Consider the following 17,768-nt stretch of genomic DNA (forward strand, 5'->3'; position numbering starts at 1 on the left):
TGGACAACTCATTCAGGTGGTCACAAAAAACACAGAACAACATCTAAAAAAAACTGTAGGTCTCACTTGCCTTAGTTAAGGTCAATGTTCGGTATACTTTTTCACATAGGGCCAGATTGGTTTGAATAGATATTTTTTCTACTTTAATAAATGGAATTATCAGTTATTTTGTATTTGCTTTTTTAAGGTATTTGTACCTTCTGTGTTCCTTCTTGGTTTTGTGTAATATACAGCTCTATAAAAAATAAGAGACCATTTAAAAATGATGAGTTTTTTTATTATATATATTTTTTCTAAAAAAAAAAAGCAGTGTGTAGGGCTGTTGGAGGAGAACATGCCAATATGCATGAAAACTGTGATTAAAAAACAAGGGTTTTTCGACCAAATTTTGATTTCTGAACTTTATGAATATGAACTTGTTTTCTTTGCATTATTTAAGGTCTGAAAGCTCTGCATCGTTTTTGTTATTTCAGCCATTTCTCATTTTCTGCAAATAAATTATTTCAATGACAATATTTTTATTTGCCATTTGGGAGAAACATAAACCTATAAATAGCAAAATCGGAGAAGCTGATTCAGAAACTGAAGTGGTCTCTTATTTTTTTCCAGATCTGTATATATATATATATATATATATATATATATATATATATATATATATGGTATATATTAGTGTGTGTTTAACTCTATGTGTGTGTGTGTGTGTGTGTGTCTCTATGTGTGTGTGTGTGTGTGTGTGCAGATGTGAGCTGATTCCAGGCTAAACTCAGCCTGCAGCACCCAGAAGTGAACACTAGGCGACCCGGAAGGTCTGGACTGGCTGTGGAGGCAGGCTGGAGGAACATTAAGCTTTTATTTTAAATCAGATTCAGTATTAAAGATCTGCTGCTGCGCGCGCGGGCCGGGCGGTGCGGGTATGTACCCTGTCTGTGCTTTTTACTGAGGGCTTATTATAGCGGAGCTGAGAGCGGCGCGCGAGACACTCACCATCCGCAGCCGAGAGAGAGAAAAGTTACTAAATAAGAAGCTAAAGCTGCGGTTAGAGGGGGTCTGGAGGGGTTCAGGGGGAGGGATGGTGGAGATATGGAGGGGGTGGGTAATGCACGAGTTACAGCTGCTGTAATTTTTCCTTTGTAGCTTAAAAAAAGGATGGAAAAAGCTACATAGATACATACCACAGTGGAGGAGACATGCAGCCTGCTCGCTCGCTACACACACACACACACACACACACACACACACACACACACACACACCGCTGCTGTGTTGTGCGGTATGATTGTTGTAGGAAGTCTCGTTTTTTTTCCCTCTCTTTTTTCAGTGTTAGAGCCGGGCTATTCAAACCTGCAGCTCTAAGTAAACAATGCAGATCTCTCTCTGTTTCTCCCTGTGTTTCTCTGTGTTTCTGCTACATTGTTCCCAGAGCGCTGTAGCTCAGCCCCGTCCTCCTGCAGAAATATGGCGCCTTCTCCTTATAAAATAACACAGGCTGCCATTTTTGTTTTCCTTTTGTCTGAATTTTTTAATAAAACTGTCTGAGAATGTGGGAGAGGCTTCAGCCAGCCGAGAGAGAGAGAGAGAGAGAGAGAGAGAGAGAGAGAGAGGGGCCAAGAGAGGGAGAAATAGAGAGGAAGAAACAGAGAGAGAGAGAGAGGGAGAAATAGAGAGGGAGAAACAGAGAGAGAGAGAGAGAGAAACAGAGAGGGATAAACAGAGAGAGAGATAGACAGAGGGGGCTAAAAGAGAGAGAAAGAGAAATAGAGAGAGTGAGAAACAGAAAGAGAGAGAGAGAGAGAGAGAGAGAAAGAAAGATAGAAGAGGTGAGAAAAAAACAGTAATAGTCATAAAAAGAGAAAGTAAAAAACAGAGATAGTGGAAGAAAGAAAAATAGAAAAAGAGAGAGAGAGCAAAGAGAAAACAGAGTAAGAGAAGAGAGAGGGAGAGAGAAACAGAGAGTAAGAGTAGGAAAAAGACAAGGAGAAAGAGAAACAGTAATAGAGCAAGCGAGAGAGAGAAACAGAGTAATAGAGAGGGATGGAGAAATAGAGGGAGAGATAGAGTAAGAGGGTAAAAGTGAGAGAGGGAGAAAGTGTGAAAGATACAACGAGAGTGTAAGAGAAACACAGGAACGCAGACAGAGAAAGAGAATATAAAAGAGGAGAGAGACATAAACAGAGAAAGAGAGAGAGAAAGCTACGTGGCTATTTTTGCCTGTTGGTTCTGGATCAGTAAACGCTCCATTGTTTTATAGCGAGTTCTCACCTTTTAAAAACAGAAAACGAAACGCCTTTCATCGGGCATGGCTTCAAAGGGCGCCGCGAGAATAAAAGAAAAAAGTTAAGTAGCCCCAACTTTCTTTTATCTCGCTTTTCATCAAAGGGCATCAAACGGCCCGCGCTAATCGCCGCTCGTGCTTGTGTTGTTTGTAGGTGGTGCATCTGCTATCTGTTTAACAGCAGCAGTGTTTTGGAGTTTGTGAGAGAGGGGTGTGAAGACGTCCTGCTGTCTGTCTGAGGCGTTAAACTGTATGTCTGTCTGTCTGTCAGACTGTCAGTCTGCTGCTGTTGTTTTGTCTGAACAGCAGAAATGAGCGTTAATGCTAATCTAAAGTCCTCAGCATGGTGAGTGTGTGTGACAGTGTGTGTGTGTGTGTGTGAAAGTGTGATGTTTTTAGATTTAGAGGTTTAGTTTTAGGTTTTAGGTTTAGAGTCCCTGCATTATATGCAATTAAATACTGAAGTCCTGCTGCAGAATGTAGTGTTATAATGCTTATAAAATGTTATTACAGTTTTTTTTTGTATGCAATAATATAAACTAGAGAGACTGAATTTTCATTAGGTCTGGCCGATGTGGTAAATATATTGCATCACAATATTTTTAAGAAATTGCATTTTTTTTAAGTAATGTTCAAGATACATGATATGCATCATATTTACACACAGATATAAATCATTATTAGTGACAGCTTATTTTAAAAACAATAATTAAATACAACAGTTATTTAAATGCAGTGATTTTATTTAAAATATGCTGCAGTTATGAATGAAGTGTGCAGTTGGTCTGCGTATTTTTAATAGCTTAGTAAAGTCTTCAATATACTAGAGATGCACATCTTTTATCACAGAAACAAAGATATCACAATACAGTTAAATACAGTCAAATTGTCCAGCTCCAATTTGCATTATTTACAAACAGAGTATATCATCATATCTTAAAACATAGCATGCTTTTCTGAGCTTCTGAATATGCTTTAAGAAGGTCCAAGTCTTTATGACGCATATTTTACATTGTACATTGTACAATTTAAAATATAATGATATAACATTGTTATATCAGCTACTATTACTATTACTATTACGAATTTCACATTGTTTAATATTCCAGTAGTACTACTATATTATTATGTTAATAGATGTGTAGTACTTGTACTTGTACTTGTACGTGTGCTTACTATCTTGTAGTAAATTATAATATTAGCTTAAATGTATTATATAGTTCTTACAGAAGCATACATTTTATATTATACATACATATACATTTTGTACAGGATTCATGTAAATAGAGGTACATTGCATTTCCTTCAGTGTAGCTCAGCTGGCTGCTGGATTATGTGTTCTGGTTAGGGGTTATACCATTGTTACACTGTTTTAGTAATATTCTGACCCCCATATTTACTAGGTAATAATCATAATAAGTAAATCTATTTGTATGATAAGTGTATGTATTACACAACTGTGCAAGATTATCTTAACTGTAAGTTTAAAATATGAAAGTGAGTTGGAGCTGTGTAATGCTAACAACATTGTAGCAACATGCTAACATCCTCATCCTGCTAATCTGGGGTCTGATCCGGGTCAGGTATGCTCATAACAATACACCAGTAAAAATCCTTGGGTAAGACTCTGCATCATCCTATCAGTAACATCTAATAGAGGACAAATATTGCTATTTAACTTGCAATACATGACTGATATGTGTCGTCAAATATCACAATTTTAATTGAAACACAGGAGCCATAAACTCCATAAGACTCACCCCAAATTTGACTTACTAAAGTTTCTTCATTAGTTGACACCAAAAAGTGTTTTATCTTCTTTTTTTATCCTCTTCAGTAACACAGATGCTTGCGATATATTGAGTATCGCACAATTACTGTATCTTGATATTGTTATTGTGGATATTTTAACAAGCTAATATACACCCCTAGTGTCACCCATATATTTAATAGTTAGTATTTGTTGTGTAGTTACAAAAAAAAAGTTCTAAAATTCATTGGTATGTGCGATACGATCATTTATGGTACGTACCGTGATACAGGGGTTAAAGGGGACTAACTTTTAGCCGTCTCAAACTTAAAAAATGATCTGTTCCAAATGCTTTGTTTTATTTGATCTTTTGGCCGATTTTATTAAATGGTCATTTTTGATACATGTAGCTGCTCATCTCTCCTGTTTTTCAAATGTGCTTTTGTGAGTTAACAGACACTCATACTTACTCACTAATCATGCTACTCTAAAATGGGGAAAAAGGAGAGTTAAGTAACATTTCCTAATCTAGCACACACTGATGTGATCAACCAGTTTATTTTAAATTGACATGATTTATTTTTTCTTTAAGTGTCTTATCAGTTTATCACCTCTGATGTCCATTTGCTTATCCTAAAAGCTCAGTTCTGCGTTTCCCTGATTACCCCGTTGCCACTTTTGAAGCTCCACAGTTGACTGGCATGGCGATTGACCAACCAGAGTTTTTTCCTTTGGGAGATTTCCTCACTAGCGCCACAATAACCTTCCTCCTCTTACAGCATTACTGATTGGCTGATTGGATCTGTGTTAAAAGGCAGGAATATATGCTAAACAATAAGGGAACTCCCAGTCATATTTCAACCAGCATGCGGTCTCTTCGAAAACTGCTTATAGTGGCAAATTCTCCAACTCGAAAGAGGTTTAATTCTACACGGTTTCCTATTTTTATCTTACCTTAGTCAATATATTGCAATTATATAAATCATTACATTTATATTATAAAAAAATACTAGTGTTTTAAAGAAAGTTAACATTTAATCCAATACGAAGCGTGAGATATAACAACAAAGTTATATCCAATAACACTGCCATCTAGTGGGCAGTGTTGAAACACGACACAAATTACCTGACCCCAATCTAAACATATTAGTTTATATGTAAACTAATAGTCATAAATCAATACTATGTTTAAAAAATTTATAAAATGTTGCAAAATGGAACATCGCAATACTTTCAGCTATGAAAAAAAAATAAGAGAGCACTTGAAAATGATGAGTTTCTTTGATTTTACCAAATTGAAAACCTCTGGAATATAATCAAGAGGAAGATGGATGATCACAAGCCATCAAACCTTTAAGCTGAACTGCTTGAATTTTTGCACCAGGAGTGAAGACAAAGTTATCCAAAAGCAGTGTGTAAGACTGGTGGAGGAGAACATGCTGCCAAGATGCATGAAACTGTGATTAAAAACCAGGGTTATTCCACCAAATATTGATTTCTGAACTCTTAAAACTTTATAAATATGAACTTTTTTGCAGTATCTAAGGTCTGAAAGCTCTGCATCTTTTTTGCAAATAAATGCTCTTAAATTTGGGAGAAATATTGTTTGCAGTTTATAGAATAAAACAACAATGTTCATTTTACTCAAACATAAACCTATAAATAGCAAAATCAGAGAAACTGATGCAGAAACTGAAGTGCTCTCTTTATTTTTCCAGAGCTGTATATATAAATGTTTTGCATTAAAATGCAATATGCAAAATAACAATTTTAATTGCAATAAAATCACTAAAACTAAAGCATATAAGATAAGAAACATATTTTACAACTTTTTTCCGTGCTGCAGTGTAGTGTGCTGTTTGGTTGATGTGTGTAATTATGTGAAGGCAGGCCTGCTGGTGCAGATGAACTCTTCAGCCCGGCCCCTGCAGAACTCTTTCCACACTGCGTGATTATTTTAGGAATATCAGTTTCATGCATTATGTTTCTTTTTTCTCTACAACACTGCGCTCTGCATGTTTTGGCAGCGTTAGCTGGGCTGAAGTCTGTTTGACTAAGGGTCTGCGCAGAGCGGCTCGTTTCCACCGGCCAAAAATAATAAAGATGATATGTCCAGGCATATGAACCCCAGACCTAGCCGAATATTTCCTTAATGGTGGTTAAGGGGGCCTGTTTCACTTCCTGAAGAAACCTGAGGGTAAAACTTTCCTTGGTACGTTCAGGGCCTTATTACGTGAAAACCTCTGATTTGTGTGAATGTACAGCCGTGTGCAGATCTTACAGATGCTTGTGAAAAACTGCTCGTGAGTATTTGCTAAGTAAAACAAATATTATAATAAATATAAATAACTAATTAAAAGTAGTGTCCTTGCATCACTGTGTTCATTAAAACATCTCCAAAGCTCTTCTACTGGAAGTCTGGTATTATTTATAGTTGCCATCATATCAACACCTAGTTTGATAAATCAGTAATTAATGTGCTTAATCAGTTTTTTTATTGTATTAGTGTTTATGTGCTCTTTTTGTAGAAAAAAATGGTTTAAATAATGTGATTAGGTGCCTACATTTTTGCATAGTGCTCTATATTTCTTTAAGGCTGTAGGAAACTAAATCTGAGTTTTATTTCTAATTGAGTTACTCTGGCTCCTCTAATCCCCCCATGCAAATGTACAAAGTATTTATTTTACACGGTGGGCGATACGGCCTGAAAATAGTATCATGATATTTAAGGGTATTTTTTGAGATAATGGTGATATGACAAAACACTGAATTAAAAAAGAAAAAATCAAGAACACACTACTGCAAAAAAATGAATATTACTTTTTTTATGTCAATATTATTATATATTATATATTATATATTATTATTATGTATTATCTAATGCTGATGGCGAGCTGCATGACAAACCAGTGATCTACAGATCATATTGGCAGCGCCTTAATCCTCTGGACCACTCGGATCCCCAATCTAGTAGATTATTTAATATAAAATGAAAGCAGTGTGAATTTTACTTTTATTGCAAAAAGCAAAGAAGTTGTACACTGATGACCCTTATGGCACTAAAATAATGTGACGATATTCAGAAAAATTGGCGATCCTCCTCTGGATTTAGAATGGACGGGGCTAAAAGTGGGTCACACTGACATCAGCAGAACCCTGACCAATCACAAGGCTAACAAAGCTCCGCCCTCTCTTCGAGTCTGAGCAACCGTACTGTTGCTTAGCAACCATCTTGCTATACAAATATTCTCTGTTCACCTTGCGATGCTTTGTTTATTATGTACAATATGTTTAGCAGAAAAAAATCCCTGTTAGCTTTTCTTTTTGAAAGTATACTTTTAAAAAGTGCTACTGCGTTAATAACAGAGTTATCAGCAGATAGTGAGGCCCGAGGTGTTTGTGTGTTCTGAGAGGAGGTGTTAGAATATATAGAGAAGGTAGTCTGTTGGTCTCTATGCTCTGGCTTTTTATATCATTTCCTTTTGGCTTTGTGGTCACAGTCACTTCCATCTCAGTATGTGACTCATTTTTGTGGGTTGTGTTGAATAGTGTGACTCTTTAACAGAACTCACACCTCTCTTTCACCAGTTACTAATAAATACACCAAATACTTTCAGTGTGTCTGAGCTATACGTGTTGATTATAGGCATGTATACCTATTTAACACATCTACTGAACTTTAACACAAGCAAAAACCCACAGCATATACTGTGAATGACATCACATATACATATCTACTGATTCAGACACATTTCAAGTCTATAAAATACAGAGAGATGAATTGTTAGCTAGATAACTTAATGAAAAGAATATATCATACTATTAAAGATTATATGTACTACTGATAGGTGTATGTTTGAGATTCAACAGTATTAATGTATAAGTGTTCAGAAAAATCAATATTTGGTGGAATAACCCTGAATTTTAATCACGACTTATATGCGTCTTGGCATGCTCTCCTCCACCAATCTTACACACTGCTTTTGGGTGGCCTTACACCACTCTTGGTGCAAATTAATTATTAATAAGGAGACAGACCACTAGCTTTAACAGAGGATGACTGTGAGATCTTTCTGTGTTTCTTCCAGCATGGCTGAGCCACGTTTTAATAACCCATACTTTTGGCCTCCACCTCCTACGATGCCTGGCCAGGTAAGAACTTTTTATTTTTTCACATTTAAAGTCTGACCTGCTGGAAAATAAGATATATTTATCATTTAATAGAGGCGCTTTTAGACCAGAATTATCACATTATTGTTAACATGAAATATGTGGTACCAATGCCCTTCACATCTACAGTTTAACAGCTGATAATTAGGCTTAATTATGCTCAGCCATTGTGAGAACTGTATTGTAGTAATTGCTCTGTAAGGCTTTTAGAGCTGTTAATTTTTTAACTGCAGTCTGGAAAATGTCTGAGTGTGTAATTGACGAGCTGTAGCAGGTCATTCACTCTCCTGAACATCTTCCCTTTACTGTCTTTAGCTGGATAATCTTGTCCTAATCAACAAGATCAAAGAGCAGCTGATGGCGGAGAAGATCAGACCTCCACACCTGCCTTCGACTTCAGTCCCTTCCCAGCAGCCCCTGCTTGTGCCCCCCACGCCTTCAGAAGGTGGTCAGCACAGCATGCCCAAGCTGCAGCAGATGCCAGGCCTCCATCCTCACAGCCCAACACAGCCCGACATCGCCCTGCACGCCCGGCCTGCCTCCAGCACCGTCGCAGGTACGGGTCCACATGCATACAATACATTTACAGCGTCCTGTAGGAGCAGGACCATGTGTTAATATTGTGTCAAGCTTGTCTTCTACTTACTTAACGCACTTCAAAGACATAGGATATCAAGTGATAAAGAGGTTCAGGTGTTATATAGTCTAAAACATTCTGCAAACACTTAAATTTAGTGTGAAAAAAGTGTGCCACAGTCATGATTGTATCATTTTTCACTCTAATCTCCAGCAGGCAGGTCCAGTAACTGTATCCTCTTCTCAGGCCGTTTTCACACCTGTAGTTGGTTTCTATGGTCCGGATCAGTTGACGAGTTTGTTTATTTGAAGCGTCTCTACCTCAGTTTGGTTTGGTTTCACACAGGCACAAACCTAAACGCACCAAAATGCGCACCAATAAACCCTGCAAGCTCACTGTCTACTCTCCCGATTGGTCAAAGCTGTCTGGTGTGGGAGCTAGAAAGTAAATATAGTGAGAAGATTCTGTGTTCCAGCACATATATCTGTGCAGTGTGAAGCTGCTTTAACACTGAACGCAGGGTTTTAAATGGGATGTGCAGTGCATATGTACACATAGTAAACAGAGTCAGACACAGAGTCCCAGCAGAGACAGCATTTGTTCATAGCTGTGGTAATTAACGTCATCTGGCTAATATATCAGATTAAAATGCGCCTTATCAGCAGTTTAGCTCAAATAAAAGAAGTATATTTGATAGCTGGGTTGGATCGAGACGGGGCACGTGCAGATAATCTACCTATCTCTGCTTTTTAAGGACTCACAATTTTGTGGACACTTTCTTTTACCCGAACCATGGTTATAATCATCTGTTTGATATCACGTTGTTATTATTATTTAGTTTTTTTTATTCAGGATTTGATGTAAATTAACAAATTAAACTGATTAATTTGACCAGATTAAATATGATATATATTGGTTTCATAAAGTCTGCAATGATAAAATGTGCATTTTCCATGCTGTGCATACAAGTCCCCAAAACTTCCATGAGTAGAGCTTTAGATATACAGAGTATACACAGTGTAAAACCACTACTTTTTTATTAATTTTATTTGTGAATAAACACTAACTGTTCACAAGTATACAGGAGATTGAATCTTTAGCACAATACGGTTTATTTTATCCACATGTACATTTTCCAAAACATAATTTTTTCCTGTATTTTATTCAGGACGTATTCTTGGTGACGTGAACTTGAATCTGGATGATAAGACGGCTATAAAAGCACGAGGCCTGTGGGAGGACTGGCATTTACGGCAGATTATAGACCAACCATCTAGAGCGAACCATCTGTCAGGTAAGAGCCCCATCATTAGCTCAGCAGTGTCAAAACTGCCAATGTAGCGCCTCCTGCGTAGATTTGATAAAGGGATGCAGTGAAACTTGCTGAATCATATTGGTCTCCTTTGTTCTTTCTCTTATCTTTAACACTTTAACATCTTCATTAAGCTAAAACCAATGTAATACTTATTTTTTTGTATTCTTTTTTGGTTTGGGGAAATACCAGTAATAAAAAAACTCAAATACTAAAGTGCTTAATATTAAAGTGCATATTATATAAAGTTACAATTCCATTCATAATTTACTATACAGTACTAGTCAAACGTGGACACTCATTCTTTTTTTTTCTACTGTAAAAGAATACTGAAGTAATTCAGACTATAAAGAAACACATAAGGAATCGTGTAGTAACTTTAAAAACAAACCAAAATACTCTTGTGGTTTCTGAGGCTGGTAACTCTAATAAACTTATCCTTGCTTACACTTGCTCTTCCTTTCTGGTAGCGGTCCTGATGAGAGCCAGTTTCATCATAACGGCTTTAATATTCTTTGTGACTGCACTTGATGATACTTTCAAAGTTTTTGAAATGTTTCAGATTGACTGATCTTCATTTCTTAAACTATTTTTTCTTTACTTAGTTGAGTATTTCTTGCTTCTCATAATATAATTTAGTATATTACTTAAATAGAGCTACTCACTGTATACCTGTAACTCTACCTCTTCACTACTTTTACTACAAAATAATTCAAGTAATTAACTCTGTTAACTGAAAGATATTCCAGGTGAGTCTACCTCATAAGGCTTTATTTGTTTGTTTGTTGTTTTTCTTCATAGTTTAGATGACTTTAGGATTAATCTACAATAGAAAATATTAAAATAATGAAAAACACCTTAAACTAAATTTAAGCTGTGTCCATTTAGCCTAGCATTCGTCTGCTGATTGGTAGAGATGGCACAATCAAGTTAAGTTTAGTTCAACACTATCTTTAATAGGATACAGGGACACAGATATGCTTTACCAAACAGTTGAATCTTCACCATTTTCACCATTCTCTATCTGTGATGATCTGTCAGGTATAGCGCTGGCGTCTCGTAGTGGAAACAGTAACACATCAGAGGTCGTGACCCCCTCCACCCCCACATCCAGCAGCAGCCAGGTGAGGCACGGTGCAGCTCCTTCCTCAAACCTCCTCTCAGGTTTGGCCTGCAATCCAGGGATGGACGCCATCAAAACCAGTGGTGGACTGGCGGGACTGCTGGGACCTGCGCCTAAAGGTATGGGACGGGGACGCAAAAAGATCAAAGCAGAAAATACCTCTGGACCTCTGTTAGTGGTGCCCTACCCGATCCTGGCCTCAGGAGCTGACCAATCAACGGTAACCATCACTGCCAAAGAGGGCAAAACATACAGGTGAGATCATACATGAAATAATGCCAAAAATCATGGGATATCAGTGTGTAATTTGATTATGAAGTGTTACCTTAGGGAACGGCTTAAAAACGCCCACACCTGTCTCTCTCTCATTCACTCGCGCTCTCTCTCTCGTACACTCTTTTTTACAGTTTCTTTCTCTCTTTTCCATTCTTTGTCTTTTTTTGCTCTCTTGCTTTTATTCACTCGCTGTCTTTTGCTTACTCTTTTTCGCTGTCTCTCTGTCTTTCCCTTTCTCACTCTCTATCTCTCTCTCATTCATTCGTGCTATCTCCCACACTCGTTCTCTCTGCCTCTCTCTCGTTCTCTCTTACACTTACTCTCATTCTCTCTGCCTCTTGTTCTCTCTTACACTCATTCTTTCTCTCTTAAACTCGCTCTGTTTCTCTTTGTCTTTCTGTTTCTCTCATTCACTCGTGCTGTCTCTAGCACTCATTCTCTCTGCCTCGCTCTCGTTCTCACTTACACTCGTTCTCTCTGTCTCTTACACTCACTCTCGTTCTCTCCGTCTCTCTCATTCACTTGTTTTCTCTCTTACGTTTTCGCTCTGTCTTTTTCTCTGTGGTTCTCCCTGTCTCTCTCTGTCTGTGTTTCACTCACTTGATCTCTTTCTCTCACTTGATCTGATAGCTGTTCCCTCTTTCCAGGTTGTTGAAGGTGTAATATGGAACTATAATAGCATTTATTTTCTCTATTAATCTCTCAGTTAAATTCCGAAATACAGCAATTTTTGCCAATGCTCCCAAAAGGCGATGGAGATGGGCATAGAGAAGTGCATGCAAAGAAATGGCTATTTTTACACCATTAACAAACTCAAAGTAGCCTCACACTTTATTAGTAGAATTCTGAGGGCACTGACATTTAAAACGAGGCCCTGAGAGCAAAGATAGTTTATTAAAAACACTGTTGATACACACAGTACCTTCATAGTACGATAAGTTGACTGACAAGAATGAATATGTAGGTTAAGGGTACAGATAAAAAAAATAATTTCTTTGGAAATGCATGAATATTATACAGATATTATAAGCAATTTATGGATTTCATGGAATTAATTTTGCAGTCCTTTAACTTATCCTACCTATTAATTTGTGCTTTGGGTGCACAGAGATCTAAGTTCTTAATGACTTGTTTTAAATGTGAGAAGTTTCAGAATTCGAGCTACTTTGAGTTTGTTAAAGGTGTAAAAATAGTGATTTCTTTTCATCAGCAAAAAGCGCTGTATATAGGAATGCTGGTGGTAAATGGAGGTCAGCTATTCAACAAAAGTTTGTACTTATTATCATGTATGACTGTGTTTTACACACAGGTCCAGGACTTGTCTTTGCTGATTGAGGACCAAAAAACTTCCCCTTTTTAACTTTTTTTTTTTCTCTCTCTTAATCTCTGTCTGCAGGTGTAAAGTTTGCCCGCTGACCTTCTTCTCCAAGTCAGACATGCAGATTCACTCAAAGTCACACACAGAGGCCAAACCACACAAGTGTCCACACTGCACAAAGTCCTTCGCCAACGCCTCCTACCTGGCCCAGCATTTACGCATCCACCTCGGGGTGAAGCCTTATCACTGCTCCTACTGCGAAAAATCCTTCCGCCAACTCTCACACTTACAGCAACACACTAGGTGAGATAACACAGATCTTACTGTTAGAAGAATTCATGAAAAGATATTATATAATCATTTTAATTAAATGGATTTTTTTGTTTTTTTGCAGAATTCATACAGGGGATCGGCCTTATAAATGTATCCAGCCTGGCTGTGATAAAGCCTTCACACAGCTCTCCAATCTGCAGGTAAGGCCAAGCAAACCAGCACTTCATAACTGTCTGCTAGGTTTTGTTTTAGAACTGTCTAAGTTTTGGTAAACACTAAGTCAATATGTTTCGTTTCTGGAGCTTCACATCTAGAGGTTTCACACAGGTTGTGAAATTAGTGTGCTTTACAATGCCATGTAAAAAGTATTCTTCTTCTTTTGCTTTTTTCCCATACTTACAAATTTTAAATTAACAAACACATTTTAATATCAGAGAAAAGTAACCTGAGTAAATACAAAAAGCAGTTTTTTAATGATTTTTTAAAATTTCATTTAAAAACAGGGATTGTAGTCATGAAAAACCTGGAAAAAAAAATAGTAATTTCCAGGCCTGGATGAGTTTTGGAAAAATAAAAATACCCAGAAGGTTTTAGGAAAGTCATGGAAATTTGGTCTACAAATCCTTGTGTTTCAGTTTATCGATGGAAAAAATCTATTTTGATCTAACAAATATGTCAGCTCAGAGTTAATTCAGTAATTTAGCCCAAAACAATGGATCTCTCAGGATCTGACACACATTTTATTGTTAAAGATTGTGTCAACATTTAATATTCATTTTAGACCTGCGATAATCCATTTTGATTTATAGTTTTAGTTGATTTTTGTTTTTCTTGTCTATGTTTGCACTGACGTTTTTGTCATTGCATGGAAAAGTCATGAAAAAAATCATGGAAATGTATTGGTTAAAAAGTGTATAAACCCTGAAAAAAGCAATCCAAACCAACCTGGCCCTATATGAAAAGTAATTGTCCCCCCATGAATTAACTGTTATTAACCATTTTTTAGAAAGCCGAGTTAAATTTCACTACAAGCCACAGGCAATTTCCTTTTTCACGTTACTGTATGTAGAAGCTATACATACATGACATTTTATAATTCACATTTTATTATCTGTGCTCTTTACTTTGCAGTCTCATCAGAGATCACACAACAAAGACAAGCCATACAAGTGTTCCCACTGTTACCGAGCGTACTCCGACTCCGCCTCCCTGCAGATCCACCTAGCAGCTCACGCCATCAAAAACGCCAAGGCCTACTGCTGCAGCATGTGCGGCAGAGCGTACACTTCAGTAAGTAGAGCCTTTATAAAAATATTCCTACTTGTATCTACTTTACAAGAGAAAAAATTGAAAGTCAGTGAGACCGGTAACTCTGATGAACTTATCCTGTGATCTTAATTTCTTAAATTATATTGTTTCTTTACTTAGTTGAGTAGTTCTTGCCTTAATATAGATTAGAACATTACTCAAATAGAGCTATTCACTGTATACCTGTAACTCTACCTCTTCACAACTTTACAACTGATGCTCTCAAACACATTAAGAGACAAGAAATTCAAGTAACAAGTTCAGGACAGCTGTTAACTGAAAGAGTCTGACCGCTGCACAAAGCAGCGCTTCTCCATCCAGCACATCCCAAAGATTATCAATGAGGTTAAGATCTGGACTCTGTGGTGAACTCTCTTAATCCATGTGTGAAAATGATGATCTCATGAATCCTGACATTGTCATCTTGGAATATACCCGTGCCATCAGGGAAGAAAAAAATCCATTGATGGAATAACCTGGTCTATATTCAGTATATTCAGGTAGTCAGCTGACCTCATTCTTTTAGCACATACTGTTGCTGAACCTAAACCTGCAGACCAACTGCAGCATCAACCCCACATCATTTACTTACTTAAATCCAGGTGGAGACTTTTTTATTTTTTGGGCCAGGCAGTGTATCTTGGTTAAACTTCTGATATGATATTATTCATCTAAAGAGATATATTCACTAAAACTGTCTGTCTCTTCTCTTCCCCCGTGTAGGAGACGTATCTGATGAAGCACATGTCTAAGCACACAGTAGTTGAGCACCTGGTGAGCCAGCATTCTCCACCGAGGACGGACTCCCCCAGCATCCCCATCCGCATCTCCCTCATCTAAACAGCCCCTCTGTCTGACCCTGGTGCTCCGGCACGGGCGTGCGGTCAGTCCCTAACTTCGCCTAAATCGAACCAAATCACCTCTGCTGGGCGGTGTGCTCTTCTAACAAATCATTCCTTATTTTCTCGGACACATTCCGAACGTTACAGACTGCACTCCTAAAGCCTCTTAAAGAAGAAGGCTGAGCGCTTTTAGTGTTTTATTTCAGTCTCTGTCTTTAACTCGATACGAGTTGAAGGGAAGAGAGTCTATTAGGGACATCCAAAGACAGTTTTGCAGCACTTTCAGGCCATGTAGTATTGGCTTTAAAACATTCAGTCTGTTTGGACAGTAAAGGCATTACTCTTGGCAGCTAAATTTTCGGACGCTAGGTGTGACACAGGCTTTTAAAGACTGTCACGTTTACACTCTATTTTGTCCTGTTAATATCTAGTGATCTTGAACCGATGCTGAGACAGTATGTATTTAGAAAGCTTGGACCAAGTCCAACAAACTTTGTTAAATTTCTTTGTTAAGTTTTGTATTCCGTTTCCTGTTTCAGGAAAGGAAAGTCTTCATCAGAAGGTTTTTCTTCTGGTTAGGAAGCAAACGGTCATTGTTTTATACCTTGTAAGGTCTTACTTAATGTTCAGTTTTTGGACTATTTTTTGGGTTTGTTCATTAAAGTAAACTGTTCTTAGTCCTTCAAAACAATGTGGTAATTAGTGCCAAAAACCCCGGGCTACAGAACGGCAGAAGATGCTGGTATATCTCAACTCTGGTGTACATAAACAACACATCCTCACACTGCCTCAGATCTCTAAACATACCCATATTCCCTCTATTCACACGTTATTTTCAGGGCTACATTATGATGTACCCTCTTTAACATGCATACATACATACCTACATCTGTTCCACATCAGTGTCAGCTCATTTACTGTTCACTCACATTCTCCACGTGTACATATGTTTCTGTCAGTATCTCATGTATTATCATGACTAAGTATTAATAATTGTCATTATATTGTTTTCTATACAGTCAAGCCTTAACTATTTTATCACTAATTGTTTATCATCACGTTTTATATCCACGTGTACCATATTGTTGTTCTCACTGTACTCAGTACTGTATGGCTTTTTTAAATCTGTAGCATGAATATTCTGTAAATAAACTATAAAATACTTATGTGTTAACCCATTTATATAAAATGTCTAGTTATTATTACAGATCTGTTTTTTTTTTTATTATTATTTGTCTTGCATTGTGGTACTCTTGCCTTGGCTGCTATATGCAAAGTCAAGATTTAGAACGGACTTTGTATGAATGAGAAAATAAATAAATCAGAAAAGTCTTTGTGTTATGTGATTAAAAATGATACGTTATAAAAATGTGATCTGATATGAACATACATTACATTACATCGAATCCTGTATCATGCTGCTTCGCCATCTAAGTAAAAGAAAAGTTTAATTTATATACAGTCAGAACAGTGAGATCTAAAGACAGTTGAGGATTAAACACAGCATAAAATAACCCAGAGTCTGACCTGACTTTTTGCTCTTTGCCTGTAAACTATTAATTAAAAATAAATACTTTAATCCTGGATCATACTGGTTCACCATCAGCAGCCAGAGTCTGAGAGAGCAGAATCGGGCATGCTCTCTCTGGGTGTGTACAGTAGATGGCGCTCTCTCTGCCCCTTCAACACTCCTAGTGTAATGTTGCTCAGCATAGGCTTCTGTTAGCTGTTGTATCAGAGCTGGGTCAATTACCTTTCCTCCCGAGTGCAGTGATGCTACCAGTGATGCTGCATCAGCAACAGTTTGCAAAGAGGCAGATGCATGTTTAAAGCAGGGTTAGGTTTTAAAAGCATATCCCAAGCTTTGAGCAATCCAAGTAGTACTGTTCATCAATCTTCCATCAACCAAAAAAAATGGAAAAAGTGTTCTATAACTGTAAATCTACCAACCTACACATGGTCGTCCACCCAAACTGCCAGATCGAGCAAGAAGAACATTGGTCAGAAAAGCAGCCAAGAGGAGGCTCAAGCTGCAGAGAATCTGTCCACAGGATGAAGCTAAATTCAGGGCAATCCAGGAAGAAATCCTGTTGGAGGCTGCAAAAGACTTGAGACTGGGAAGGAGTGAGTTTCATTTTACAGCAAGACAATGACCCTAAACATACAACCAGAGCTACAGTGGAATGGTTTAGCTAAAAAAATAAGCTGTTCACAGACGCTCTTCTTCCAACCTGGCTGAGCTTGAGCTGCATTGTAAAGAATAATGGAAAAATCTCAGTGTTTAGATGTGCAAAGCTTGTAGATATATACCCCAAAATTGTTGCTGCTGTAATTACAGTGAAAGGCTACTTAGTATTGATATAGGGGTGGCTAAATACTTTTTCACATCACATTTTTCAGATTGATGTATTATTTTTGTTCATCTTCACAATGATGCGCTACTTTGTGTTGGTCTATAACTTAAAATCTCAATAAAATGCATTTAAGTTTGTGGTTGTAAGGTGACAAAGTTCAAGAGGTATAAATACTGTATTAAAACCACTG

At 37.4% G+C, this 17,768-nt stretch overlaps 1 protein-coding gene across 3 annotated transcripts; it reads left to right on the plus strand.

The window, feature by feature from the left end:
* The first annotated feature begins 775 nt into the window (after nucleotides 1-775).
* Nucleotides 776-16,557, plus strand: znf362a (zinc finger protein 362a). 3 transcript variants are annotated; one of them, XM_007251432.4, is made up of 9 exons: nucleotides 776-914; nucleotides 8,114-8,177; nucleotides 8,511-8,751; nucleotides 9,941-10,066; nucleotides 11,126-11,462; nucleotides 12,880-13,104; nucleotides 13,196-13,274; nucleotides 14,206-14,364; nucleotides 15,106-16,557. In XM_007251432.4, exons 2-9 carry the CDS (start codon nucleotides 8,115-8,117, stop codon nucleotides 15,220-15,222), a joined length of 1,347 nt encoding a protein of 448 aa, XP_007251494.1. In that variant the 5' UTR covers nucleotides 776-914; nucleotide 8,114; the 3' UTR covers nucleotides 15,223-16,557. The 3 variants fall into 3 exon arrangements, with proteins under 3 accessions (XP_007251494.1, XP_022538006.1, XP_015461894.1); XM_022682285.2 differs by lacking the exon at nucleotides 776-914 and adding an exon at nucleotides 1,231-2,336; XM_015606408.3 differs by lacking the exon at nucleotides 776-914 and adding an exon at nucleotides 2,345-2,621.
* The last annotated feature ends 1,211 nt before the right edge of the window (nucleotides 16,558-17,768 follow it).

This window comes from Astyanax mexicanus, chromosome 24, assembly GCF_023375975.1.
Source record: "Astyanax mexicanus isolate ESR-SI-001 chromosome 24, AstMex3_surface, whole genome shotgun sequence".
In the NCBI taxonomy this organism is placed as follows: domain Eukaryota; kingdom Metazoa; phylum Chordata; class Actinopteri; order Characiformes; family Acestrorhamphidae; genus Astyanax; species Astyanax mexicanus.

Bases quoted from the DNA above. Each gene is read 5' to 3' on its own strand.
- znf362a (XM_015606408.3), top strand. From the start codon at position 2,587: ATGAGCGTTAATGCTAATCTAAAGTCCTCAGCATG. The intron at 13,275-14,205 runs GTAAGGCCAAGC...TTTACTTTGCAG, and splicing joins CACAGCTCTCCAATCTGCAG to TCTCATCAGAGATCACACAA. The intron at 14,365-15,105 runs GTAAGTAGAGCC...TCCCCCGTGTAG, and splicing joins GCGGCAGAGCGTACACTTCA to GAGACGTATCTGATGAAGCA.